Below are 27301 nucleotides of genomic sequence, written 5' to 3' on the forward strand. Positions count from 1 at the left end.
TTATAAAAGTTAAATTTAAGTTATGTTGCAAGAGACAAAATAATGAGAAATAATACTTGTACCTTTTGTGAAAGTTAGTAGATCATAACAAAAAACGTCTCTCTCAATAATAGAGATAAATTAGTATGAAATTCATGTGTTTATTATTTTTATTGTTTTCACTTTAATATGATAATCAACTTGAATTTACTTTTACTTTTAAAAAGAGTATTTGTAAAATATGCTTACATCGTGTGACTAGATTGTTTTGCAGTATATTTTTATAAAATTATATTAGAGGATAATTATGTTTTATGAAATTTTTTAAAATCATAATTTAACCTTTTTTTAATTATATTTATCTTTACATTAGTTTCAATTTGACAAAAAAGATCATGTTAAAGTATCTTTTAGACAAAAAAATATACTAAAAAATTTACAAAAATAAAAGAACGTACATTTATGAGAAAGAAAAACATTTTTTCAACCCAAAATTTATGTTTACCCCCACTGAAAATGATAACATGGGTCTCAGCTTTTTTTTAGTAAGAGAATTTAACTTTCATTACAAAGAAAAGTACTTACGTAATGTGTTGTTCGTAATAAAAAAAGTTGACTGCGAATTGAACAAGAACCCGTTGTTCTTGCCTTGATTTGGTAATCAGCGTCATCGTCGAAAATCGTAATAGCTTGTAAGCGAAGACTGTTCTCTTCCCCGTTTGTGACGTTCCCTTCAATCTCCTCCAAGATCGATCAGCGTCGGAGTTTACCAGATTCCGATCCATCTTCCGAATTAGGTAAACATTAATTAAATACATTCGCGTAAGTATATTCAATTTTGTAATTATGCATAATATCACTTAATTCCATGCATTATTCTCGTCGATATTCATCTGATTCCTACTTCGCACTGCGTGGCTTAAAAATGAAAGGTTCTCTCTGTTAGTAAGTATTAGTACTTAATTCTTAGGAGATATGAGGTTGGTTTGGTGGTTAAGGAAGAAATGAAGGGGAAAAGGTCGCGGTCACGCGGGTTCGATCCCCTTTGTTAATAAAAACTAACAAATTAACAATTAACATTTGATGATAAAGAGAATTAGTTCTTAATTCTAGGTTCATAATAGTAATTATTAAGAATTTATCTTGCTTATTTCTTCAAGTGAAATAGGGATTAGAAATTGGAATTGGTGGTGCGATTCGCGGATGCAGTGAGAAATGAGATGAAGAGGGCCTTCCGACGAACTGCTTTTGTTCTGATGAGGGAGTTGTCATGGCGTTGCTTTGGGCACAAAATCGATTGGCGAAGATTCTTCGTTCTGGTGGCTATTTTGACTGTATCTGCTTTCGTGTTTCAGACGCTTGTTCATGCTTATTTAGCTCTGCCAAACAGACCGTTACATTCTCCTCATCAATCTAATAGCTCCCTACAAGGGGGGAGGCTTCAAAAGGTTCACCTCACTCTTACTGACTCTGTTATTTCACCTAATGCGTCTAACAAGTTGATCCAATCATTCTCAGTTCAGCTAGAGAATGCAGAACTAGAAGCCCCAATCCAAAGGAAGAATTCCGTATCTGCGAGAAAAAAGGACAAAAATCTTGCTGGTACAACGAAAGTCGCAACATCTTTATCTCCTCCAAGACATGTTCCTAAACAGGTAGAAGTCGATGAGACTTTGAACTTACTTTTTTTTTAAGTTTGATGAGGAGAGGGGTCTCCAATAATTTGCTGGATATATGTGTATATCTTAGAGACACATACAGTTGTTGCCACCTAACAAGGCCCTTGTGCAAGCAAAGAAAGAGATTGATCGTGCACCTTCAGTTAATGAGGATCCTGATATTTATGCTCCTATTTTTAGGAACATTTCGGTTTTCAAAAGGTACTAAGTTTTTTTACTGTGCATACTTATTCACCTTCTTGTTACTGAATTGTGTCATGAGATATGAATTGCTGGTGTTGTGTTTTGATTTACCTGAAATATGTTAAAAGGATTGAATAAAAAAGGAAAAGGTCATCTAAGGTGAGCAAGTAAGGGTGTATCCACCGTTAATTTACTCTTAAATGCATTAATAATTTAGGGCAGATACATATTTACTTGTTTACTTAAGAGATAAACTTACTTTGGAGGAGACTTGTCTAAGACAAACCAGAATACCTTGTTCTGCCTAAGCTTCTATCATTTTGAGACTAGATGTTGCTGTTGCTGTTGTTATTGTTGTTAAACTTTGTTGAGAATATAATTCAATTCTTACAAGATAGTTTTCTCTTCTACATTGAGGAGGGAGGCTAAGTCTTTCTTATTCCCTTTAAAACTCCTTAATTTTACTCGGTGGATTGATGACCGTTTTTGTTGAAGCATAGATGCTATACATAGAAGAGAAAACTATGTCGTAAAATTTATGGAGTTTTAACAACAATAGTCAAATAAGCAACAAGAAGAGGAAGAAGGCTAAACCTTGTGAAATAGTTGCAAGGAAAAAAAAGACTGAAGTTCTTCTGGCTGATGCAATACGTACAATGACATCCATCTTTTAGTTTCATTTTAGTACCTGTTCATGAGATTTCAAGTACTGATTGAGACAAAATAAAAATGAAGGGTTTTACTGAAAAGATTAGGGTTTTATTGATGTATTTGAGTGGATGTTACCTATTTTTCCTTTAATTATTGGAGGGCTGTGAAAATGTGGGGAATTCAACCAGGCCATGTATTAGCAACCACGTCTTTAACTTTCATGACCATTTATTCATGAAATTTCTAGCAAATCCCTTTTAGCCTATAAAATTTAGGTCTATCAAAGCTATGGTGAAGAGATAAAAACAAACATATGGATATGATACTTGATATACCGTCAATGACATAATGGTATCTGAAGTAGAGTATATTGTACTAATGGCTGTGGTCAGAAAATAGAAGAGGAGCTGTACACATCATATGTTTTCCATCAATTAGAAGTTATAATGTTATAAAGATACAGTTATTGCTTGAATTTTCCATGTGAGAATATTTTGCATGCAAATACAACTTATCAACACAATATATTGCACCAAAGTAAAATAAAGCTTACAACTTCACATTAAAAAATTATCAATTGCCTTTTTTCCTCACTATTCATCTAGTTCATCTATAATATTCTTTGCACCATCTCATCACAATTACGTCTCTTTGGCAAACATGTACTATATTTCTCATTTTTTCTTAAGGTTATCACACTTGATTTTTTTAGCTGACTGTTGTCATATTCCTTTTCACATTTCCCATGAAATTGGGATATAATAGCTTTCCACCCTTTCTTTGAGAGGGCAGTTCCATTGTGTTCTCCTTTATAGACTTAATCCAGGCATGCTTGGATAAAATGTTCAATTGTCTTCAAATCCCATGTAATCTTTGGCTTATGAGCTTTAATATCTATTAAAGGTCTTTTCTCTTATTGTTATCCATTGCTCTATTACAAAAGGAATATTATAATTTATATTTACACTTTAAACATATTAAAAATAATTAGACTATTAAAAACTATTAAACTAGGCCAATATTTCCAAAACAATTAAAACAACTATGTTTTGTGTGGTTATAAATCACAATTTATCATTTTTCTTTTCAACCTTGCCAACCATAAACTAGGCATCAACAAAATTTATGAATAATTACTAAGCAAACCATTCTTTTAATTTTCTTCTAAAAAATGAGGATGATTTATAATTACAAAGCCATCCATTACAGTTTATAACTTGAACAATAAGTTGCTCTCAAGAATTTGATTAGGTAGGATGACCAGTCATCATTAAGATTTACTGCCATCAACAATGATTTGCTACTCAAAGTAATTCAAAAAAAAATTGGTACCCACCATAACCAAAAGAACATGTGGCTAGGATATGACAAGAACTTCTGAGAAACTTGGGATACAAAGGTTGAAGAGAAATTTGAGAGAAAAGTGAAAAACTGAAGATGTTATTGATAGATTGAGCAAACGTGTTTGCACCAAACCATTTGAATTCCTTATATATAAGGTAAGAAGGTAATCAACTAATAACTATCTACTGACCAACTAGTAACTAATTCCTATATAATTATATCTCTTGACAATCCCTTGTATGCTAGAAGTGTGAATGGCTCTTCAAGCTTTGGATGAACAATACAATACATCCAAACAAGAGGAATTCCAATGCAATTGTCTAATGTAAAAGTAACAACAACAACAACAACAACGCCTTATCTCACTAGGTGGGGTCGGCTACATGGATCAACTTCCGCCATAATGTTCTATCAAGTACCATACTTCTATCCAAATCATTAAGTTCGAGATCCTTTTTGATAACCTCTCTTATAGTCTTTTTGGGTCTTCCTCTGCCTCGAATTGTTTGCCTTCTCTCCATCTGGTCTACTCTCCTCACTACAGAGTCTACCGGTCTTCTCTCTACATGCCCAAACCACCTAAGTCTATTTTCCACCATCTTCTCTACAATAGGCGCTACTCCAACCCTCTCTCTAATAGCTTCGTTTCTAATTTTATCCTGTCGAGTCTTACCACACATCCACCGCAACATCCTCATCTCCGCTACACCTACTTTATTCTCATGTTGGCTCTTGACCGCCCAACATTCTGTTCCGTACAAAATCGCCGGTCTTACCGCAGTCCGATAAAACTTTCCCTTTAGCTTGATCGGTACCTTTGCATCACATAACACCCCCGATGCTTTTCTCCATTTCATCCATCCTGCTTGAATGCGATGATTCACATCCCCTTCAATTTCTCCATCATCTTGTATTACAGACCCAAGATATTTAAACCGTGTAACTTGAGGGATAATATGGTCTCCTATTTTCACCTCTGAGTTAGAAACCCTCCTTCTTTTGTTGAACTTACATTCCATATACTCCGATTTGCTTCTGCTTAGGCGAAAGCCATGTGTTTCTAGAGCTCGTCTCCAAGTTTCCAACCTCTCATTCAACTCCTCCCTCGACTCTCCAAGGAGGACTATGTCATCTGCAAAAAGCATGCATCTCGGCGCTATCTCTTGGATTTGTTCCGTGAGGACATCCAGAATTAAGGTAAAAAGGTAGGGGCTAAGGGTTGACCCTTGATGCAAACCAATTGTGATGGGAAAATCGTCTGACTCTCCACCCTGTGTCCTAACACTAGTCGATACCCTATCATACATATCTTGGATAGCTCGAATATATGCAACCCTAACCCCTTTCTTCTCTAGAGCTTTCCACAAAATCTCTCTAGGCACTCTATCATACGCTTTCTCTAAGTCAATAAAAATCAAGTGCAAGTCTTGTTGGTCCATGCGATATTGCTCCATCACCCGCCGTAATAAATAAATCGCTTCCATGGTCGACCTTCCCGGCATGAAACCAAATTGATTCTCAGTAACTTGAGTCTCCTTTCTTAATCTCCGTTCGATCACTCTTTCCCATAATTTCATGGTATGACTCATGAGCTTGATTCCCCTATAATTTACACAATTTTGTATATCCCCCTTGTTCTTATAGATTGGCACTAACGTGCTTCTCCTCCATTCCGTCGGCATGCGTTTTGACCTCATAATTTCATTAAAGATTTTGGTGAGCCACTCAAGACCTCTATCTCCAAGAGTTTTCCACACTTCAATAGGTATGTTGTCTGGCCCCACCGCCTTTCCGTTACTCATTCTTTTCAACGTTTCCTTTACTTCCTGTTTCTGAATCCGACGATAGTACTTATAGTTCCGGTCCTCTTCTCTTGTGTCTAGACTGCTAGAGTCATATCCATATCCATCATTAAATAAGTTGTGGAAATACGCCTTCCACCTTTCCTTGATATCTTTTTCATGCACTAAGACTTTGCCTTCTTCATCCTTAACACACTTTACTTGATCCAAATCTCTGGTCTTCCTCTCTCTATCCTTAGCAAGCCTATATATAGATCTTTCTCCGTCCCTGGTGCCTAGAGCTTGGTATAGTCCGTCAAAAGCTTGGGCTCTTGCCTCACTCACCGCCTTTTTGGTTTCATTTCTAGCTATCTTATATTTATCCCAAGTTTCAGAATTTCTACACCTAGACCACTCCTTGAAACACTCATTTTTTACTCTAACTTTGCTCTGAACACTTTCATTCCACCACCACGATTCTTTACCCCTAGGTCCAAAACCTCTAGATTCACCCAACGTCTCTTTAGCCACTTTAATAATCTCTTGGGACATCTTGTTCCACATATCATTTGCACTTCCTTGTGATTGTCCACACCATCCCTCCCATATCTTTTGTTGGAAGATTCCTTGTTTCTCACCCTTCAAGTGCCACCATTTGATCCTTGGTGCTACCATAGGACTTCTTCTCTTTGCCCTATCTCTAATTCTTACATCCATAACCAAAACTCTATGTTGGGTAGTCAAGCTCTCTCCCGGGATAACTTTACAGTTCAAGCAATACTTCCTATCAGACTTCCTGATAAGGAAGAAATCTATCTGAGAACATGTCCCTCTACTTTTGTAAGTGATAAGATGTTCCTCTCTTTTCTTAAACCATGTATTGGCTATAGAAAGATCCAAAGCCTCCGAAAACTCCAAGATGGATTTACCCTCCCCATTCATCTCCCCTAGGCCAAAACCCCCATGCACCCCCTCAAAACCTCTAGCCACGCTACCTACATGTCCATTGAGATCCCCTCCTAGGAAAACTTTCTCTCCTTGGGGTATATCCTGAAGTACCCCTTCTAGATCCTCCCAAAATTTTACCTTAAAGTGTTCTGCTAACCCAACCTGAGGTGCGTACCCACTAATGACATTAAAAGTGTTCTGTCCCACTACCAATTTTAAGGCTATGATACTATCTCCTACTATTCTTACATCCACGACATCCTTCTTCCACTCCTTGTCCACAATAATCCCTACCCCATTTCTTGATTTGATTTTTCCCGTATACCACAGCTTAAATCCCGAGTTGTCTAATTCTTTCGCTTTTTCACCTGTCCACTTAGTTTCTTGTAGGCACATAAAATTGATCTTCCTCCTCACCATAACATCCACTATTTCCATAGATTTTCCAGTAAGTGTGCCTATATTCCATGTACCAAAGCGAATCCTTTTGTCATGAACTAGCTTCTTTACCCACACCCGTTCACGAAAATGTGGGAACCCTTGCTTATTTTTCACTACATCCGGGCGGCGATGCAGCGGCCTTTGCTCTTTTGACACTGTACTCGAGCCATACAGCACGTTGCTTCCGGACAACGACCTAGCATTCACATTATTACGTAATTGATCCATGTCGTAGAGATTCGACAAAGTTTTACGTTGGCTGTCGAAAGCCTAACACAACCCTCTCCTTTTATCCGGGCTTGGGACCGGCTAAGAATAGCAAAGCTATCCTAGGCAGGATTGTCTAATGTAAAAGTAAATTGTAATTTTTTTGAAAAGAAATGCATCATTTGAATATTAATCATTTGAAATGATTCAATTTGCCAATGTCAACATCGGTCAAAAGCTGCTTCAAATCAGACTCTATAGATGCCAATGAGGTATAAAGCTTAACTACCAAGCTTAAGCTACATTCTAAGGCTTAAGGCTTAACTACTTGGCAGAAACGTAAAAACAATGACCAATGATTAACCTCCATGTAAGATAGAAGCTACCAATGCTTAACCATTAAGAAGTTAAGCTAAATATGAGGCTTAACCACTCAAGACAGTAGCAAAAACTATGAATCTTAATAACCATGGACAAAATTTTCCATCAAAGCCATCTTAAGCTGCAAACTAATCCTTTTCAACAACTGAAACTGTCTCCAAAGAAGACTAAAACCAAACTCCTTGTGAGCACAATTTTAACTTAACTAGTGACAACAAACATAAATATCAAACAAACCAAAGAACATAATCATAAAAAACAAACAAACCAAAGAACATTGAAATCACATTGTGTCCCTTCTATATTGCTGATCGTGCGGCCTTTGATCAGTAATGTTTTTTTTTTGTTGCTTCAAAGACATCTGCAGATGTGCAAAACACAAGAACAAGAACCAGCAAGGTGTGCAAAATCATAAATATAAAGCAAGATGTTTCTGCAAATGAATCGAAGATCCAAACCACCAAAGGAGAGAAAGATGACAAACTGTAAAGAGACATTGATGGCAGGTGAACCAGAATCAGATGAAGTTTCAGTAGTGAGCTTCCAAACAAACCAACAGAACCAGATTCAACTAATAGGTTCATACTAATCTGGTGCCAGATCTGTATCCGTTAAACCAGATTGGTGGCAATGGAAAATGCCATGGTCAGCCCACCAACATGAACAGAACTCCAAGATATCTGAAACTGAACAACATTCAAGATAGAAAGAAACCATAGGCAGAAAAGATGGAATATGGCTGAATTTTGAATTTGCTAGGGAAAATGAAAAAATAAAGAGTAAACTAAAGAAAAATGAAAAAAATAGAGGTTTCAGAGTTTAAGAAAATTTTATGGTGGATGCCGCCGCTTTAATACCTTGTTGAGAAACACGGTATAGAAGAAAGGTGGAAGAAAAATTTGAGAAAAAAAGTAAATTTGTTATTGATAGATAGAACGAAAGTGTTTCCATTAAACCATTTGCTTGCCTTATATAAAGTAATAGGGTAACCAACTAGTCACTAACTATTAACCAACTAGTAACTAATATTTAAAAGCCAAAAAACCACCAAATAGTTAAAAATTTCCAAAACTTCAGGGGAAAATATACTGCTAACTCTTCAGAACAGTAAATTATGAAATAAAAGAAAAAGAGAAAATCAACTCCAGAAGTAATAGATGGAGTAACTGTACCACACCTGAAGCTTGGCTCGGAGGGATCATAGAAGAAGAGCTTATGTTATACAGTAATACTCACAATCAAACCAAACCCTTTTGAGCCTCAAATAGTCATCTTAGACTATACAACAATCGCTTTGAGGGTGAGTGTTATAAACCTTATTACGCCAATGGTCACATTTGAAACAAGAAATCAAGAATTCTTGCTTCAGCTCAATGCAAGAATCGCTTTGAGGGTGAGTGTTATAAACCTAGGAAAGATTTTACTGATTGAATAGAAAATAGAAGAATACTCCTCCTCCAAGGATTTCTCCTTTCACAAAAGCTCTCAATTTACAAATGACAAATAACAGAATGAATCTATTTCCTTCAGTCCTCTATTTATGCCATTACCCCCCCTCTATTTGAGCCAATGGTAATTTTCCATGATGAAACCAAACCTACATTTGGATGCAGCAAACAATTGTTTGGTGTTGGAAAATGGTAAACCAAACACGCTGTTAGAGAGGCTCTAACACCATCTCATGAACAAATTATTCCAAAAGCTTAAGCTACTAGGTCAAAATTCGAAAATGGTTTTATATTACATCTCTAACAAGTAGTATTAATATGCCACTCTCTTTTAGGTAAAAGTTTTCTGAAAGTATTGAAGGCATAAATTCATCACAGATTCTGAAGACTGGTAACAAGGCATTAACTTTAGAGTTAGACTACTTGGTCAACTACCTTGTCAAAGAATCACTTAGCCTAAATATTATCACAATTACAATTAATAAATATAAATCCTTCGAAATGAGAAGTTTGAGAGGTGATTTCAGGTAGTCACATTGATGACTGTGGTCAACCTCTTCTTATCTAGTAAATAGTTTTGACTTTCGACCTTGTCTAAAAATTTTCTCTTTTAAAGCACCTTTAAATTGTTGGATCCAGTTACTTCATATTTCCACCAAGTTTTCTAGCTTTAAGTGAAGATTGAAGACTTGGGGAGATAGTTGTGCAACTTATTTCTTGGCTGTAATTTGTGTGTTTCATTAAGTTTCTGATGGCATCATGCATGTGCAAATAGAGTATTAGTTCCTCATTTACAGGAAAATAATCCTTGTACTCAGTAAAATAAGATTCAATTCTATGGTCTTCACAACTCTTCTATCCGTGATTACCAAAACTTGCTGTTATGAGTATGACACAGCTCAATAATTGTTTATGTGTGCTGATTATGTCTTTGGATTCTACTGCTCCTTTGGTATGTGAAAAGCATCATCTACTGTGTTAAAAACCTTCTTGAAACAATATTGTGTCTCAATTTCAGGAGCTATGAATTGATGGAAATGATACTTAAAGTATATATATATCGTGATGGATCAAGGCCCATTTTTCACAAACCACCCCTTAAGGGAATTTATGCTTCTGAAGGATGGTTTATGAAGTTAATGGAGGAAAATAAGCAATTTGTCACCAAGGATCCTGAGAAGGCTCACTTATTTTACCTTCCATACAGTGCACGCCAAATGGGATTGACACTCTATGTTCCTGGGTCACATGATTTAAAACCACTATCAATCTTTCTTAGGGACTATGTGAACAAGATTGCTGCAAAGTATCCGTTCTGGAATCGCACGCAAGGGTCAGACCATTTCCTTGTTGCTTGCCATGATTGGGTATGGGGTTTGTATCTGTTTTCAGTTGAATTGATTGATTCTGATAATTTGATTTAGCTAAGATTGATAGTTGTTTAAGAGTATTAGGATTTTTAATTCTTATATTTCATGTCTGCATGGCTTACTTTGATTAGATGGAAAAATAAAAATGAAATTCCTTAGCAAAAATAACTAAGCATGTTTGATCCAAAAAAGATACTAGATGATGATGATCATAGTGATGATCGTGATAAATAGATAAATATTTAACTATGGTATGGAAGATTTGGTTAGTATGGGTGCACAAATACATGATACTTATGTTTGTGTATGTGTTTACGTGGCTCACGAACATGTTTTTTCTAATTGTTTCCACCTATCTATTATAATTTAATCTACATTTCCTCCCTTTCTGTTCTTTTAATGAAAAGAAAACAACAGAAGGAGAAATTCCTACCTAATGCCTTAATCACATCCCTTATTTTTTTGGTTTTCACCAAGGATATCTTCCAACTAATAGTTGGAGATTAATTTCTTTCGAGGCATTAAGATCATCGAATTAGGTTTTGTCTCTTCCAACAAAGTCTTCTCCTTACACATAGTTAGGAATGAAACTCCTGGCAACATGCTGAAGAAACCCAACTATTTACCAACTGTGTTGAACCTTGTTGGTTAATCATCCCCCTATTATATGCATGCAAACAGCCACAAATGTTATTGGTGACTTCAAACAAATTATGTACTGATAAAGCAGCATGCATAGCCTGCAACTAATGTGTGGTTGAGATCATATTGACTGTGGTCAATTGTTCGTGGAGATTGAATATCATAGATCTCCCTTTTGCAATATAGTGTATTCAGTGTTATCTGTGCTGTTGGAACCTGATCAATTGCATTTGAGTTTACTGCATTGAAGTCACTGTCCTTTTTAATGCCTTCTATTCAAAACTCATATTTGCAGGGTCCTTACACTGTGACTGGACATGAGGAACTAAAAAGAAACACCATTAAAGCTCTATGTAATGCTGATTTGTCCGAAGGAGTCTTTGTTGCAGGAAGAGATGTTTCCCTACCAGAAACTACCATAAGGGCACCAAGAAGACCTCTTAGATATCTTGGTGGGAATAGAGTATCACTACGTCCAATCCTTGCTTTCTTTGCTGGAAGCATGCATGGTAGAGTGCGTCCTACTCTTCTTACGTATTGGGGTGGTGGAAAAGATGAAGACATGAAAATCTACAAGCGTTTACCTCTGAGAGTTTCCCAGAGGATGACTTATATCCAGCACATGAAGTCAAGTAAATATTGTGTGTGTCCAATGGGCTTTGAAGTTAATAGCCCCAGGATCGTTGAAGCCATATATTACGAGTGTGTTCCCGTTATCATCGCAGATAATTTTGTTCTTCCTTTTAGTGAAGTTCTGGATTGGAGTGCTTTTTCCGTGGTGGTGGCCGAGAAGGATATTCCCAGGTTGAAGGAAATTTTACTGTCCATCCCTCTAAGAAAATATCTTACAATGCAAAATAATGTGAAGATGGTACAGAAGCATTTCCTTTGGAACCCAAGACCAATAAGATATGATCTGTTTCACATGATTTTGCATTCAATATGGTTCAACAAGCTGAACCAGACTCAACCTTCGCAAATATAGAAATCATTTTGGTATTGGGTTGTTTAATTTGACAGCAGGAATCTTGTTTGGAGAGGTCATAGAAAGAGTCAAAAGTATTGTTGATGGGGACAATGCAGGGACTTAAGCAGCATTTTGTTGCTTAAGGACGGGCTTCACGCATAAGAAAATTGATTGATTTAATTTAATTTATTAATTGGGTTGGATACTTGATGCGTGGAAAGTCCTCGTATAAGGATAGATGGTTGATTATGACCCAGGTAGAACTGTAGAGAGGAGGAGATTTTTTAATTTTATGTTGTTTAGCTCAAAAATTGGAGAGCAGGGAAAGGAAAATATATTTTTGGATTGGAGTTATCTTCACGTTGTATTTTATCTCTTATCTCGTTTATATATAATGGTTTATTATTTATATTTTCCTCCTTCTCTTGCAAATCAAATAACATTCTGTTTGCTCTTCTTTTTTCTCATCTCTTTAATCAAACCAAACAAAGGAACTTATCTTTTCTTCCTCTCCCCTCCCCTTCCCTCTCTCCTTTTGAATCAAATACTGTAGTTGTTTTGGAGAATTTATGAATTGTCCTGTTATTATTGACTTAAATATATTTCTACTTTCTGAAAACATAGCTATTTATTTTTTACAAAAACTTTTTTTTAATAGGTTATTTTCACTTGATAATGACATGACATGTATTTAAATATAACATGTGACATAATATGTTTAGATGTATGTTACTTTGAGTAAGTGATAGAATTTATTTTTAAAACTTAAAATTTATGAGGATTAAAATTAAAAAAAATTAAGAACTGAATTTAAATTTAATGAAAAATTCTTCATATTTATTAACTATTATCAATCAATTAAAAATTATTATTGATACAAATATTAAGATATTATTGTAAAAATTAACAAATTTATTATATGATAGATTTTAATTAAATGATAATGTAAAATTCATTTACAAAGTTCGTTCTTGTTTTTTAAGAGATTAATTTATATGTACCGACGATGTAAAATAGTTTTACATCTTAATCTAATCATAAATTATTATTTGAATTATTTTAAGATAATTATTTTAAAAGTTAACAAATTTATCTTATATAATAAGTTGTGATTGAATTACTGTGTAAAACTTTTTACACTAATATGTAAAATCCTTTTTCTCTTTTTTGAATGTCAGAGTAAGTTTCTTTTTAAAAATTGATGGTTGATTAAACTGTCTCTACTTCAACTTCTGCTGCCAACTTGCCATAGAAAGTAGTTCTATAGATTTAACGCGCTAAGATAGCAAAGAGAACCATTTATTTATTCAGGTAATAAGTAAAATAATGCTACATAAATAATAATAAACTTTCAGAACAGTGAAAATTTTCCATTTTGTTTTTTAAACATGAGTGAAAATGGATATAATTTAAACAGAGTCAACATGGAATGTGTGATGGAGACATAAAATTGACCGAATGGTTGTAAAAAAGCCAAAAGAAAAAAAGAAAAAAGAGAAATTATGGGTTCAAATAATACTAATATTTCTAATAAAATTAACAAATTAATATTTGTCAATGGTGTGTGATTGAAAGTTGAAACTAACCATAGGCGGTCCTGCTAGTTTTTACACTGAAATTCTCTACAGAGACGTTTGAGGGAGAGAGGCATGAATGGTGAAGGATGCACGTGTATACATATGTGACAAGAAAATGTTGCATCTACTTTCCAAAATAAAATCCTCACTTTCAGCCCAATGTGGTTTCATAAGTATCTGTACTGTTATCTGTTAACTATTTTAGGTATACTTCTTAATTTGGCACTCCAAACAAACTCGTCTGAAATTATCAATTACTCCCAAATCAATTTTGCAGAACATATATATTATTTGAGTTTATTTTTATGTACTTTTAGTAGTATAAAAATATTTACACCATCAATTAATTAAAAATTATGATAAATATAATTTTTATGATAATTAGAAATTTATTATAAATAATAATTTGTAATTAAATAATATTATAGATGTAAAATACCGATTAGCTCTAATGATATTAAATGATGAGTGAGACTTAAAATAAATTTTAAGAGAAACATTTTAGTTTAAATGAGATAGTTGTATAATTAGGTTTTTTTGTCATCATAATAAACATTTTGTCAATATATGAAGTCTTTTTACTTTATAAAAGTTAACAATAATATTTTTTTATTAATGAGCCTAAAGTTTAGGTTTTAATTTTTTTATTCTTAAGTCGACCTTTTAGGCTCTATTTTTTAATTTTTCTCTCTCTTAATCTTTTGATATTTCTAATTAATTTAGAGTTCGATAAAAAAATAAATAAAATTTATTTCTGATCTTAACTCTCTAAATCCAATCCTCTAGTTTGAGTCTAAATGATAAATGAAAAAAAATGTGGTGACGAGAAAATACTCCAATAAAGGTACTCCATACCACTGTAACATGATGATAAAAAAAAAATGTAAGTAGAAAAGTCCTTTAGTTTATTTTCAAAAAGATATTTTTTACCAGATTTCTCATCGAATTTATTTAACTTATTAAAGTAAGGTTTTAAACAAAACGGGCTAGAAACAGAGACAATGCAACAAAAACTCAGGTAAATGGCCAGTTAAGACGCAGAACAAGTCTTTTCACATAGAATATTATGCAACTTTATTGCAGCCAATGATGTACAAAATGGTCTCATTCAGTGCTCTGAGGAATCTGGTCAAGTTCCAAGTACTTGTTCAGCCAATCAAACCCAAAGGATTCCTCAGAGAAGTTGAAAAATTCGTTCACGTCAAAACTACTAACATCTAAGTTACTACTTTCATTAATTTCCACCTCGTTCTCTGACATTGCACGGTTGTCCCCAGCATCATTCTGGCCAATAATTTCGTGTCTCGTGGAACTTTCTGGCTTCTCCACTTTCTGATTCACTTTTTTGCACAAATGAGAATTCCAGTAGTTCTTAATTTCATTGTCTGTTCGTCCTGGAAGTCTCCCAGCTATCAAAGACCACCTAGACAACAAAAAAAATCCATAATCTCATTATAATGTTCACCAGGATTTGGATTTAGTTTTGGACTTTTGATCATATTATGATTCAGAAATATAAAAAATAATTAGAACAAATTAGGCTGGCATTCTAAGTTTTTCTTAAATTACCCATATATAGTATTACTTTTTTTTTAGTCCTACATTAATTATTTTTTTATGTTTGAAAACATTATTACACTCACACCCTTTATAAGAAAAAATGATTATAATGGTTAAAAAAGCGAGAAGTATTTATGTAATTACATGAAATTTTAGGAATGATTAGTGTAACTTTTTCAAATAATTATTATAAAATCCAATTGTTATGTTGCATAAGTATGAATATCAACATGAATATATGCTATGACGTAATACATAAATAAGATAATTTAATTAAAAAATTAAAAAAAATACGAGTCTATGCTAAATAAAACATAATTGTATGAATCATTAATTTCATTTTCACTTATATTATTAATGAATGATTTTAAATTCTCTTAAATTATTTTTTTAATTTCATTTATATAATAAATACATAACGTAGTTAATATATTTAAGACATTAAATATATTATTTTTTCATATAATATTTTTTATAAAATAATAAGAAGATTCGTCATTTTACGTTTTACTTACAAAAAAAGGTTTAAGTTCAAAAAAATTGCAAAAAAGATATGGCATTTCTTATATAATTTTTGTGACATTATTTTTTTTCTCTTTATATACATATGATATTTTTTTTCTTTGGTTAAAAACATGCACGAGTCCAATTTCTCTTTTTGTATCTGTCTTCATAATATTACATTACTTACAAGGATGACGAGTACCTAGCTAGCTACATTTCGTTTTAGTGTGTGGAGTAGATAGAAGAGAGACATAAAGAGAAAGTAATCTGATAAAAAGAAAAAAAAAATGAAACAAAAGATTGAAAAAATAAATGCAAATATAATATAACTCTATTAACAAATATATAATAAGATTGAAACTAATAAATAAATGTTTTGAGAGCATTGATTAAAAAATTAAAAGAAAAAAATATTTATTATGAAGATTATATCAGAACATAAAAAAAAGATTATATCAGGACATAAAAAAGTTATATACACTGTAATTTTATACATTTCAATAAAAAAATTCGTTCTTTTACTTCTTTAACTAATATACTAACACCACTGGTTAACATTTGCCTACATACTAATATGAGTATTAATTACCACATTTTTCTTCCAACTAGAATTAAATGATGACAAACCTGTTTCCCAAAAGTCTGTGAAGCCTAAGAATCAAATCCTCTTCTTCATCTGATATGTTTCCCCTCTTGATATTCGGTCTCAGATAGTTCAACCATCTCAGCCTGCAACTCTTCCCACACCTATTTAAACCTACCAAAGCATCATGCAAAAACAGGTTAATTAAAAATTGCAGCTATATAGCACTTGCTTTGGTTCCAACTTTTTAAGCTATATAAATCCATTATTTTCTAAAATTTTCAAGTTAGTTAACCAGCACTTGTTTGTTGCTTAATTTGTCTCTAACTAACCTGATTTGATTGCAACAGTCTTCCACCTCTTTGCACCATGAATTTCAATGCACTGGGCTAGCTTTCTGTCTTCCTCTGGGGTCCATGCTCCTCTGTTCATTGCTCTCTTGCTTGTAATTGTTCCACCATTAACCCTTGGTGCCATGATGATAATAATAATAATAACTTAATAATAAGGCTTTTTGGTGATGTTGTTGAGTTTGAGAGCATGATGAAAATGCTGGTTGGCCTATGTGGCCTTTTTATATATATATTAGGAAGCTGTTGTTAAAAACATGAAACAATTAAGGTGAATAGGACGTGTGTTGAGGTTGAAGTGTCGGTGAGTGATTCACGTATCTACCCTTCGTATTATAGTATAACGTACAGCATGGTCAGAGAAAATTGGAAGCTGAAGCTCCAACCACCAGTTACAGACTACAGTTACTGATATTCGAGAATGGAAAGTAGAATAATCTTGATTCTCTCTTAGGAAACGTTTTGGTTTGGTTTATGAGTTGGTTTTTAAGTTGATATGTTTTGGCTTTTTACTATTAATGAAAGAAGAAGGTCACTAATTAACACTGACGACTTTGGCACGTGTTTTGATTATTTGGTGAGTTCTTGTAAGTCTCACTCAATAATGAGTATCTTACCTACTTAGTTTTTTTCATACCTATTTAGTTGGTTGTTCACTTTCACAAGATTTTATACATATGCACAGTTAAAAATGATTTGAAACCAAAAATGTGTTAATTAAGAATAATAAAGAACGAGTTTAATAAATACGTATCATTTCTTCATTGATGAATCAACAATAAACGGAAGAGACGACGCCGTTAATAAATGAATACATATCATATAAAAGGGACTGGATATATAATAGAAACATTGATTTTAAAAATATATAATTAATATTAGTAGAAAACTAAAAATTTGACTTCAATAAGTGTTCTCTTTTTTCTTCTTTCCTCAGGTTCTATCTTCACGTGTTTCTTCCTTTACTTTTCGTAGTGCTTATTTAAATTACCATTTGTGGTTCATCTCTTAGCTAATTATCACGTCTGAACATACCAAAAACAACTAATAGTGCACATCAGACATGTATGAATAAAGATTTCAAACACACAAGTTCGTAGCATGATACGGTTTGTAGTAAACCAAATTTGGCACATGACGTTAGTCCATTAATACCGAATCTGAGTCAAGCTCATGTGGATACTAGAAAATAAAAAGCAATATACTCTACAAATCAAGTAGAGTACATTGCTTTGCAAAAGGAATACTTGAGAAAGCTGTTTAGCTAAAAAAGAATGATTGGTGAATTAAAAATTACTTAAAATTGTGTGATAGTCCATGGTGATAGCCAAAGTGTTATACATTTGATAAATCATAAGGTATACCATGAAAGAACAAAACACAACACTTAATTATAAATGTGGTAGAATTTAAAGAAAAGTTCAAATTGAGAAAATTGCTACGGAAGACCATCCAACAAATATGTTCACTGGATCACTTCTTAGATCAAAGTTCATCAAGAATTGCTTGGATTTCACCTCTCTCTCTCTCTCTACCAATTTGGTTTCATGAGTTACGGTTTTAGACTTTTAGTAGTTGTGACTTTGTGAACATTTCTCTTGTGAGATTCCTTGTTCTCACACACTCCTCCGCAATTGATGAGGAACAATCGAGGTTGTCACAACATTATTATTATCGTCCATATTTGAGTTAATGAGAAATCAGTGTTTGCTCCCTTTTGGTGTTGGCAGTTTCTAGCAGATTCTCATTGCACGGCCTGTCATGTAACTCAAAACTGTTCACTGTGTTGTGCGTGATTCTCCATCTGCCACGGCTAGTAATTAACAATAGCAACTTAACAGGAATAGAATACTATCAGTTCTATAATTGTTAGAAGAAATGATAAATATGATAATCATAATATAATACACGAAAATATTAAAGTTTTTAATTATAAGTTTGAATGAATTTCATTTTATATATTGAGTTTGCAAAATTAACCTTCTGCTTCCTTTCCTTTCAAATTGAGTTTTAAGATATAATTAAAACAAAACTCAGTTTATGATTAGATCAGCTGAAAATTAAACAAGAGACTTTTTTCAATTTTATTTTTTAAATTTGGAACTACTCAATTGAGAACTAAACATGTTGGTAATCTCTAACATTTTCTTTTTGACATATTCTATTTTGTTGAGTGAATCATAAATATTTAATTAAATTATTTACTGAAATAGCTAATAAAGTACAGTAACTTTATTTTATTGATAAAAATATAATTGTATATTTATAATTTTATAATATTTTAATTAATGTTAAACTCTTGTGATTTTTTTTATAAATCAATTATTTTAATTACATTTTTTTTTGTTTCAACTTTATATTTTTTTTCATATTATATATCCTATCATTAATCTTATACTACATGTCTATATCTTAAAATATTTTTAATCAAGTTAAAATAAAATAAAAATAATATACTCTTAAGTAGATGATATAGTTATATTATGTTGATTAATGTAATGATTAAAATATATTAATGTATAATGTTAATAGACCAGAATAAATCATCTACATGGTATAATATAAAAATTATTCATAAATAAAAAAAAAGTTATCATTTAGTTTTACCGGTGGTATCTGATTGTTTGTTGGATTTATTTTTCATATAATTTTATCATATTAATGACTCTTTTGAGTTTGAACATCAATGAAATTATATAATTTGTCACATTTACGAGAATTTAATAAGAGAAGTATTATTTATCGAATCAATAAAACTTGTCCCATTTAGTCAGTTAACTTGATTTTTTCTTTCAAACGTGAAATTAAAAACTTTTCTCACTAGGATTTTAACTTCTTAAATCTAAAGTTCAAAGCTTTGATTTTAGTCAGAAAATAATGATTGAGATTATTATTCCACTGCTGAAGGTGGGATATAAGAACAGGTTTTGTCGCTTTTTTGGTTTTGGAAAAACCTTGGCATACAGTAAAGTCAAATGCCATTATAGTTAAATGTAATTATATATCATTCTTTTTTATGTTATTTGGTTTTATTTTAATTTCCTAAAATATTAGATGATAGCACATGTATGGTTCTCATTCATTAGAATTATTATACAATGTAAGGTTTGCATATATTGAGATATCAATGAAGAAATTTAATATTTATCTTGTTTATCTCTTTAAAGTTTTTCTCTAGTCTTTTTATGGTGTTATATTATGAGTAGAGGTAGAGTAACTTCTTAATGCCTAACAAAATATCAACCTTAATAGTGGTAGAATGGGAAATAGAAGGAAATAAAATTAAAATTAAAATATATTTTTTATTCTTATAAAATATGTAAATTCGAATTTAGTTTCTATAATATTTTTTTTTTCTATGTAACATTATAATATATTTCCTCCGAAATTATGTGTATGATGACTGGACACATAAGCTGACCTATTATCCAATCATAAACTGAAACGTGTAAAACACTAACACTCTCTTCATCAAATCTGTTTTTCTTGCCTTTTTATTATCGCCGTCCAACTCCTCCACCAATATCACCTCCTCCGGCACCGGCGTCTCGGCAGATTCCCACCGCTCCTTCACCGTTGGCCAGTCCTCCACCACCACCCTCTGTTGTCCATCAATAACATTGTTTTTCGTTTCTCCCTCGCGCTTCCCGAACAGCCATCATAGGAGTCTCTTGCTCCTTCGTCGTCGCCATTGCCGCCATGATCTTCCCTGCGACTGCGAGGTCTGCTTTGTCTCCGTCTTTGCAACATTTTTCTGCCAAGGTTGATGGTTATGGTGAGGAAATTGATTGGAAGGAGGAGGGTTGGAGTGATGGGTCTGTGGTTGAAACGTTGAGGTTGTTGTTGATGGGAGGGGAATCTTTGATACTTGTGTGAAAGTGTAGATATGGGAAAGTTAAAGAGGCAGTTGAATGGATGAACAAAGGGGTCAGAGCTGGTGCTAGTTGCTTTTAGGAGTGATCTCACATTGAACAACAAGGTGATTGAAATGTATGGGAACTGTAAAAGCACGATTGATGCACATAGGGTGTTCGATCATATGCCCAACAGAAATATGGATCATTGGCACTTATGATGCGCGACTATGCAAATAACACCAATGGAGATGAGGCCTTTTAGTTGTTTGAGCAGATGAATGAGTCGAGTTTGATTTTAATGTGTTTTTTTTCGTTGTTCTTGATCTAGATTGTTTCTAATTTGTTGATTTTTCTGGAAGTGGGTGGTGTGGTGCCCTCGGGGAAAGGGCCAAAGGGATTATTTCTTGCAATTTTTTAAAATTTGTTTCCTGTATTTTGTGGCAAAACAAATTGTGTTTTGATTTTTTTAATATAATTTATGAGGATTTTTAACTACCCAAAAATTAAATTTTAAAATTCAAATTTTAAAAATATCACGATTTTTAACCGTCAAAAAAATTAAAATCTAAAAAATTGTCACGTAACCTAGTTCTAGATAAAAAAAAAAAAAAGTTACACATAATTTTAGAAAAACAAATGAAAAATTTTACAATGATAAAAAAAAACTTTGACAATTTTATAAGAATAAAAAAACATATTTAACCTAAAAATAAAGATAGAAAAGAAAGAGAACCCACTTGAAACATATTTCAAATGAATCAAGTCACCATTAACCATTGCAAACTCTCATATAGTCACCACCGGACACAAATGATGGTTAACACTACAAAAGGATAACAAAATAGGAAGGAATGAACTCAATTCTTTGTACAAAACTATCAATTTAATCGTCTATTTTTAAATTTTTATTTTAAGTTTTAGTCCAGAATTTTGTTTACCCAAAATGACAAAATAGCTCAATAATCAAACAAGACTCAGATAATGACATCAATCCCATGACTACCAGAGTTATTGCATTTTTGTCTAGTGAAACAGAGCTAACAAAGAAAAATGTAGAACCAAAATCCGAGGACAAATTTGAAAAAAAGAAAGGTCTAAATTGAATGTTCAAATAAACAGTGTGGCAAAAAGTAAAATTTTGAAAGAAAAGATGTTGGAAAAAGTTAACGCATATAAAAACTTGGGTATCTTTTCCAAAAATTAAACACTTAAACGGTCAACCCTAACTCAAAATTCTTTTATAACGTCATTCCAAATGAAAATATGATACCCTTAAATTCTTTCATTGCAGCTTTCATATGAAATCATAAATTACTTACATTAGCTGAACCGAGGTTTGACCATGTGGAGCGATATAACTAGTACAGAGCGGTTGCAACACACGCACTGCCAGTGAGCAAAATAGGGGACTAGCAATTTTTTGTTGGTTACCACCACATTGTAATTACAGAAGCATGAACAAAATTCTCTTTGTAATTTCCACATCTCTATACAGTTTGCATATTAAATCTATATTCTTCCCAGCATGCCACTGAATGATCGAATGAGTTTTTTCAATATTTTAAAAACACTATATAAAACAAAAACCATCACAAACTTCTTGGAGGCCAGTAACCTTAAGTTCACCCTCAGACCATGTTTTCGCATGCAACCCAGAGAAGCAGCACCCAAGAAGAGAAACCAAGAACCAATGGTACATAAGAAGACCTTCAGGGCTTTGTAAGGTCCCCATATGTGGGCAGCAACATCAGCCGATACCTCCACATAAGAGACTGTAGAGCTTACTTGATTGCTTTCTGCCTGATTCAGTCCAAGACTCTCATTCAACCAATCAGACAACCGAATGAGAATTTTTGCAAGCCATGCAATTTCATCATTGGAAATGGGACGTCTCATCCAGTCGCCTTTGTATTTAACATCTGCAAATGCATAATTGCCAGCTCCTCTTCTAGGCTTGAATATCTCATCACGGGATTGTTGATGTGGCATTGGTTCAGTACAGGTTGATAATGACTTTATAATAGCGTGTCCATCAAATAAACACCCTAATTTTGCCTTCAATGAATCTATGCATCGAAGGCTGGGTACAAGATTATCACCAGATATAGCTTGCAACTCAGCTTCAGCACGCAATATAAATAACTGCAGTGACAAAAAAATGAAATGAGAAGATAATAATCTACACATTATATATAATATAATGATCACTACAGTTAGAAAGACAACTATGCCTATGTAGTGCTACATCACCAATCTTTACATAGTTGGCCCAAACTAAAAAGCAGAAATACCAGACAAGACATGAATATGATATCATTAATATGGTATGAAGACGTCACTATGGCTATGACTATGGCAAATAATTGATTGTGTAGTTATACCATAGTTAGAATTTAGAACACAAATTACAAACATGAAAAAATATAAGACCTGAAGTAGTTGTTGTCCACCATCCTCCCCATCAGCATAAAGTCGCAAATCTTTATTCCAATTCTCATGCAAAAAAGACCCATCAGCATCAGTCTCACATAAGCCATCCTCCCAGTCCTGAAACAACCAGTAGTTTTAATAAAAAAATATAGATATTAGGTCATGCCAAGTAGGCAAGTCCTTGTTTGGGGCGAAGCATAGAATCAATCACCTAAATCCGCTATGAAACAAAACAACAAATTAACCCATAAGTGTAAAGAATAGAGTCATGAAACATCAATACATACAACATTACGAGCAACAAAAGTGTTATGACTTGTGAGCAAAGTCACATAAATGGTTACATATAAATCTCTAACACACTCTCATTCAAGAGCCTTTTGGCTTGAAGCATGGATACTGCACAAGTCCACCTACGTTGTATTAAAATTCAACTTTTTAATTGACAGAATGATGGGCTGCAAAGATTGAACTGTAGACCACTCCATCATAGAGGCTATAATACTACATTCTAAACCAAATATCTCAAAAGCTTAAGTCAATAGGTGAAGGCACATGAATGATTTTATACTCATACTCATCTCTAACAAAAATGAGAAAGATAAAGAAAGTGAATAACTAATAGTTGTTAAAGAATCAACTTTGCGGATGCAAAGATATATTATAATGCAAAATTGCAAATAATAACAATTAAATTGAAAGAGCAATGAAATTGGGAAAACTGTAAAATCAGAAGAGAATTACCTGCAACTGTTCATGAATAATAGGAACATATCTGTACAAGTTATTCAGCATTGCTTTGCCTGACCCTACTTGTTTGGAATGGAAAAGGGAATCCACAGTCTTCAGAAGGTCAATGAGCTCTTTAGATGATGTCAAGGTGTCTAACACCTGGTAAATGCAGGTTAAAATGTGAGAAGTCTATTCAGCTAAACCTCAAAAAGTCTCTTATAGCTATAAGATCCCTCAGACAGTTACAACCACAAGAACATAATATTTATGACAGGAATGACAAATGAGCCATTACAAATAATTGAATTTTTTTTCCCAAAAAGGCATACAGTTAGGTCTATAACATCTAAGGTGAATTTGAGGTTTAAATGAGTATAAAATCTATACTAGAAAAGAACAACAATTTAAAACATGTGAAGTACAGTTCTGCAAAGATCCATTATCAAACTAATAAAATCAATTATCCTTTCAACAATAATAATTTTTACCCAATTCAGTATTGGAACACAATGGGACTACAAGGCAGCATTTGGTGTGTGCGGTGCACAGAACAGAATACAATGGACTGATTCTGTTATGAACTATTCTCTGTGGTTCCACACTCTTTAATGAAACCAATATGCACAACTTTTTAAGTTAATTGACTGATTCTGTTATGATCTATTCTCTGTGGTTCCACACTCTTTAATGAAACCATTGTAGTTTTAAAATGCACCAAGCAGAATAGAATCCACATGTTATGTTCCCTGTCATTCTAACTCGTCTACCAAATACTACATAAAATCCTTTACAGCAGTTAAGCAAAAAGTGGATATTATTGCAAACAACTATTAAACAAACCCAATAAAATGTATACATGTGAATGTGATTTGTGGTGTGCAGGATAATGCATCACAGGCAGATAACCAAATTATGCCCAACAAATTCCATGGTTACATATATGAATAATTCATGTTTCATAGATAAACTGAAAAACAGGTGATCCTCTGGAAGCATGAGTGGGTTATCCCGTGCATGTCATTGCTAGTCACTGACACCATTGAAACAATAGAGAAAGAAAATTGAAATCGAAATCAACATCATTCAATAGCCACATTTTAATTCTCAGTATTCCTACGCTTTTCACAATCTTTGTGCACACAAAATTAAGAGAATAACATTCATGTTCAGTTTCAGTTTCCACAACACATCCTAAGTAAAACCTTTTAAGTGACAAACTAAGGGTATGTTTGGAAATCCATTGGGAAGGCTGTGAATGGACGTTGGATTTGCCTTGTAGCGCACGCTGCAGCAAACCAAACAGGGAAACAAACGTGCGCTAAATGATTTGGCTCTTAAGAACATGATGGTAAAGTAACATTAGTTGTTAATGAGACAAACAACGGTTGATATTTTGTCACCAACGATTTATTAACTATTATACAGGGGCACGCAACATCAACTCTTTATTTCCTTATCAATGATTAAGATCAGTTACTTTGCCCTATAAAATGAGTTGTTCACTTTAGAAGAAGAGCCAAATCACATGCTAATATCCACCATAAAGCAGTCCCCAACATATAATTTAGTAAATAAAACAGTTAAATTACCTAAATTTGTAAACAGTGTACAAAAGAGGGAAATAAAAGTAAAACCATGGTTAAGAAACAAACCTTGAGCACCATCTGGACTACAACTTCAACATCACTATGAAGAAACCTGTGAGCAAACCCAATGAAATGCATGACCAAGGAACTGTAGTATAGATAATTAGAGAGAACATAGTCCTGCCACTGCGGTGAAAACCCATCACCGGCACTTGCAGGCACAGAATCTTCCTTCTTCTCGCCGTTAAATCCATCCATATTCGAAAACTCATCCGCATTCATCGTCCAAGGCTCCAAGTAACCAACCCAAACCGACAACACCTGGGACACATTCTTAACCGAAGCCGCCATAGGGCAAAACAAGAACGTTCTCAACAGATACCTATACAGAGGCCTCTGCAAGCAGAAGTTCCAACACCCAAGCGAACGAACAGAACTCAAAGACCCCAAATCCTTGCTCTTTGCACCCTCCAAAGCTCTCCACCAAGGAGTTCCACACTCACCACCACCCCCATTTTCGCGAAACGTCGCCACAGTACTTAAATTCAAGTACCTCACAAACAGCCTCACCACCTCCCCGAGCCCCGGCGGGGGAGGCGTCTCCCCCGCCGGAAACGAAACTCGGAGGCTCCGGCAAACACTCGCCGGCAGCGGCGAGAAATCATTGTCCACGAGCCAGAAGTGGATAAGCGCGTTGACCACGAACTCGGCCCGCGCCGAAACAGAACTGTCGTAGCCGGAGCCGTAGTGCAGAATCGAAGTCCGGTAAGGCTGGTGCGCGTGAAAATCATAGGAAGGGACAAAAGCGCGTAGATACGCGCAGAGGAGGCGCGTGTACAAGTCGCACTGAGGTTTTCCCTCGGAGGAACAGCGCTTGGAGGAGGAGGAGGCGGAGAAGCCGGGAATGGAGGAAGTCCAAGTATTAGTCCAATCTTCTAACCTAAATTTCTTAACTCTTTTGTTAACCGAAACGCATTCGTTGTTGTCGTTTTTGCCTTTCGAAACGGGGTAGTATGCGAACCAGAAGAAGAAGTATTCGAAGACGTTGAATTGGATTTGGGAAGGGGAAGGCGAGGGTTTGAAGAGGGAAGGGCAGAGATCGGAGAGGGAGCGAGAATCGGTGTCGGAGAGGAAGGAGCGTGTCCAGTGAGGGAGGCGTTCAGCGGGGAAGACGTATTTGACGAGGGAGAGGCGATCGACGGCGGCGATGGCGGCGGCGAGGTTGCCGGAGGGGGAGAGGAGGGAGAATAGGGTTTGGGAGAGGTCGCCGTCGGCGGAAGAGTGGCGGTGGAGGATCCAGGCATTGGAAGAATCGTCGAAGCCGAAGAGCTTGGAGATTAGGGTTGGGAATGCGAGGGAGAAGAAGTGGCGGGACTGATCGGGTGAGTGCGAGTGCAGGAAAGTCTCGATGGAGGCGCACGCGGATGAGATTTGGGAAGGGGTGGTGGCGGATTGGATGGCGGATGATAGGTCCTGGGATTTGGAGAGGGAATCGAAGGTGGAGGAGGAGTGAGAGGGCATGGCACGGTTTAGGGTTTTAGGGTTTGCGGAGAAAAAAAGGAAATGTTTGGGGTTGGGGTTTTGAATTAAGTGATAGTGTGGTGGAAAATGTTTTTTGAAAGGCAAATGGCGCCCTTTTTAAGAGGAGAGAAGGTATCTTCGTGGCGACGAAATAGGCGTCTTTGTGTGTATCGGTGGGGCATAAAAGAAAAAGAAAGCTACCGCGTAGACTAATGCTGCTATTGTGTCTCTTTATCTTCCTTTATAGTTTTTGTTGATTAAACTTCTTTCTTAAGAAAAAAATATTATTATTAGTTTTTCTTTTGTTTTGTAACTATAACATATTGTGTATAAAAGGAAGAAGGGATAACTATATTGATATTGTTCCTGTCTAGATCGTATGTTGGGTTATGAGACCTAATCCAAAAATATTTAGATGTGTATGTGTTATTTATCCGTTCCTAGGTTAAACGTTGGGTTATACCATTATATGCTTTCAACAGTTTAACAACGTGTTGAGTTGAGCCCTGATATTCTTGCACCCATAATCTGTATCCTGGTTCAATTGTTCGTCTGAGATTTTTGGATCCATATCCTGAAG

General features: G+C 34.3%; 3 protein-coding genes across 4 annotated transcripts; 1 reads left to right on the forward strand and 2 right to left on the reverse strand.

The window, feature by feature from the left end:
• Positions 1-552: 552 nt before the first annotated feature.
• Positions 553-12437, forward strand: LOC114393938 (probable glycosyltransferase At5g03795). Of its 2 annotated transcripts, none has more exons than XM_028355450.1 (5): positions 553-776; positions 1140-1634; positions 1729-1859; positions 10061-10409; positions 11350-12437. In XM_028355450.1, exons 2-5 carry the CDS (start codon positions 1200-1202, stop codon positions 12037-12039), a joined length of 1605 nt encoding a protein of 534 aa, XP_028211251.1. In that variant the 5' UTR covers positions 553-776; positions 1140-1199; the 3' UTR covers positions 12040-12437. The 2 variants fall into 2 exon arrangements, with proteins under 2 accessions (XP_028211251.1, XP_028211252.1); XM_028355451.1 differs by having other exon boundaries at positions 1148-1634.
• A 2175-nt stretch (positions 12438-14612) lies between these two features.
• Positions 14613-16802, reverse strand: LOC114393696 (transcription factor MYB114-like). The gene is made up of 3 exons (XM_028355099.1): positions 16578-16802; positions 16290-16419; positions 14613-15021 (listed from the first exon to the last, which is right to left on the reverse strand). The coding sequence occupies exons 1-3, from the start codon at positions 16720-16722 to the stop codon at positions 14703-14705; spliced, it is 594 nt and encodes a 197-aa protein (XP_028210900.1). The 5' UTR covers positions 16723-16802; the 3' UTR covers positions 14613-14702.
• A 4906-nt stretch (positions 16803-21708) lies between these two features.
• On the reverse strand, positions 21709-26888 carry LOC114393695. The gene is made up of 4 exons (XM_028355098.1): positions 25267-26888; positions 23627-23773; positions 22883-22999; positions 21709-22594 (listed from the first exon to the last, which is right to left on the reverse strand). Exons 1-4 carry the CDS (start codon positions 26719-26721, stop codon positions 21962-21964), a joined length of 2352 nt encoding a protein of 783 aa, XP_028210899.1. The 5' UTR covers positions 26722-26888; the 3' UTR covers positions 21709-21961.
• Positions 26889-27301: the final 413 nt, after the last annotated feature.

Source organism: Glycine soja, chromosome 17 (assembly GCF_004193775.1).
Source record: "Glycine soja cultivar W05 chromosome 17, ASM419377v2, whole genome shotgun sequence".
NCBI classification, from domain to species: Eukaryota; Viridiplantae; Streptophyta; class Magnoliopsida; order Fabales; family Fabaceae; genus Glycine; species Glycine soja.

Excerpts from the sequence above, each read along its gene's own strand:
- LOC114393938 (XM_028355450.1), top strand. The coding sequence starts at position 1,200 with ATGAAGAGGGCCTTCCGACGAACTGCTTTTGTTCTGATGAGGGAGTTG. Across the intron at positions 1,635-1,728 it reads CAAGACATGTTCCTAAACAG|AGACACATACAGTTGTTGCC; the intron begins GTAGAAGTCGAT and ends TGTATATCTTAG. Across the intron at positions 1,860-10,060 it reads AACATTTCGGTTTTCAAAAG|GAGCTATGAATTGATGGAAA; the intron begins GTACTAAGTTTT and ends TCTCAATTTCAG.
- LOC114393695 (XM_028355098.1), bottom strand. The coding sequence starts at position 26,721 with ATGCCCTCTCACTCCTCCTCCACCTTCGATTCCCTCTCCAAATCCCAG. Across the intron at positions 23,774-25,266 it reads TAGTCCAGATGGTGCTCAAG|GTGTTAGACACCTTGACATC; the intron begins GTTTGTTTCTTA and ends TGCATTTACCAG. Across the intron at positions 23,000-23,626 it reads TTATTCATGAACAGTTGCAG|GACTGGGAGGATGGCTTATG; the intron begins GTAATTCTCTTC and ends TGGTTGTTTCAG.
- LOC114393696 (XM_028355099.1), bottom strand. The coding sequence starts at position 16,722 with ATGGCACCAAGGGTTAATGGTGGAACAATTACAAGCAAGAGAGCAATG. Across the intron at positions 16,420-16,577 it reads GACTGTTGCAATCAAATCAG|GTTTAAATAGGTGTGGGAAG; the intron begins GTTAGTTAGAGA and ends ATGCTTTGGTAG. Across the intron at positions 15,022-16,289 it reads CACAGACTTTTGGGAAACAG|GTGGTCTTTGATAGCTGGGA; the intron begins GTTTGTCATCAT and ends TTTGTTGTCTAG.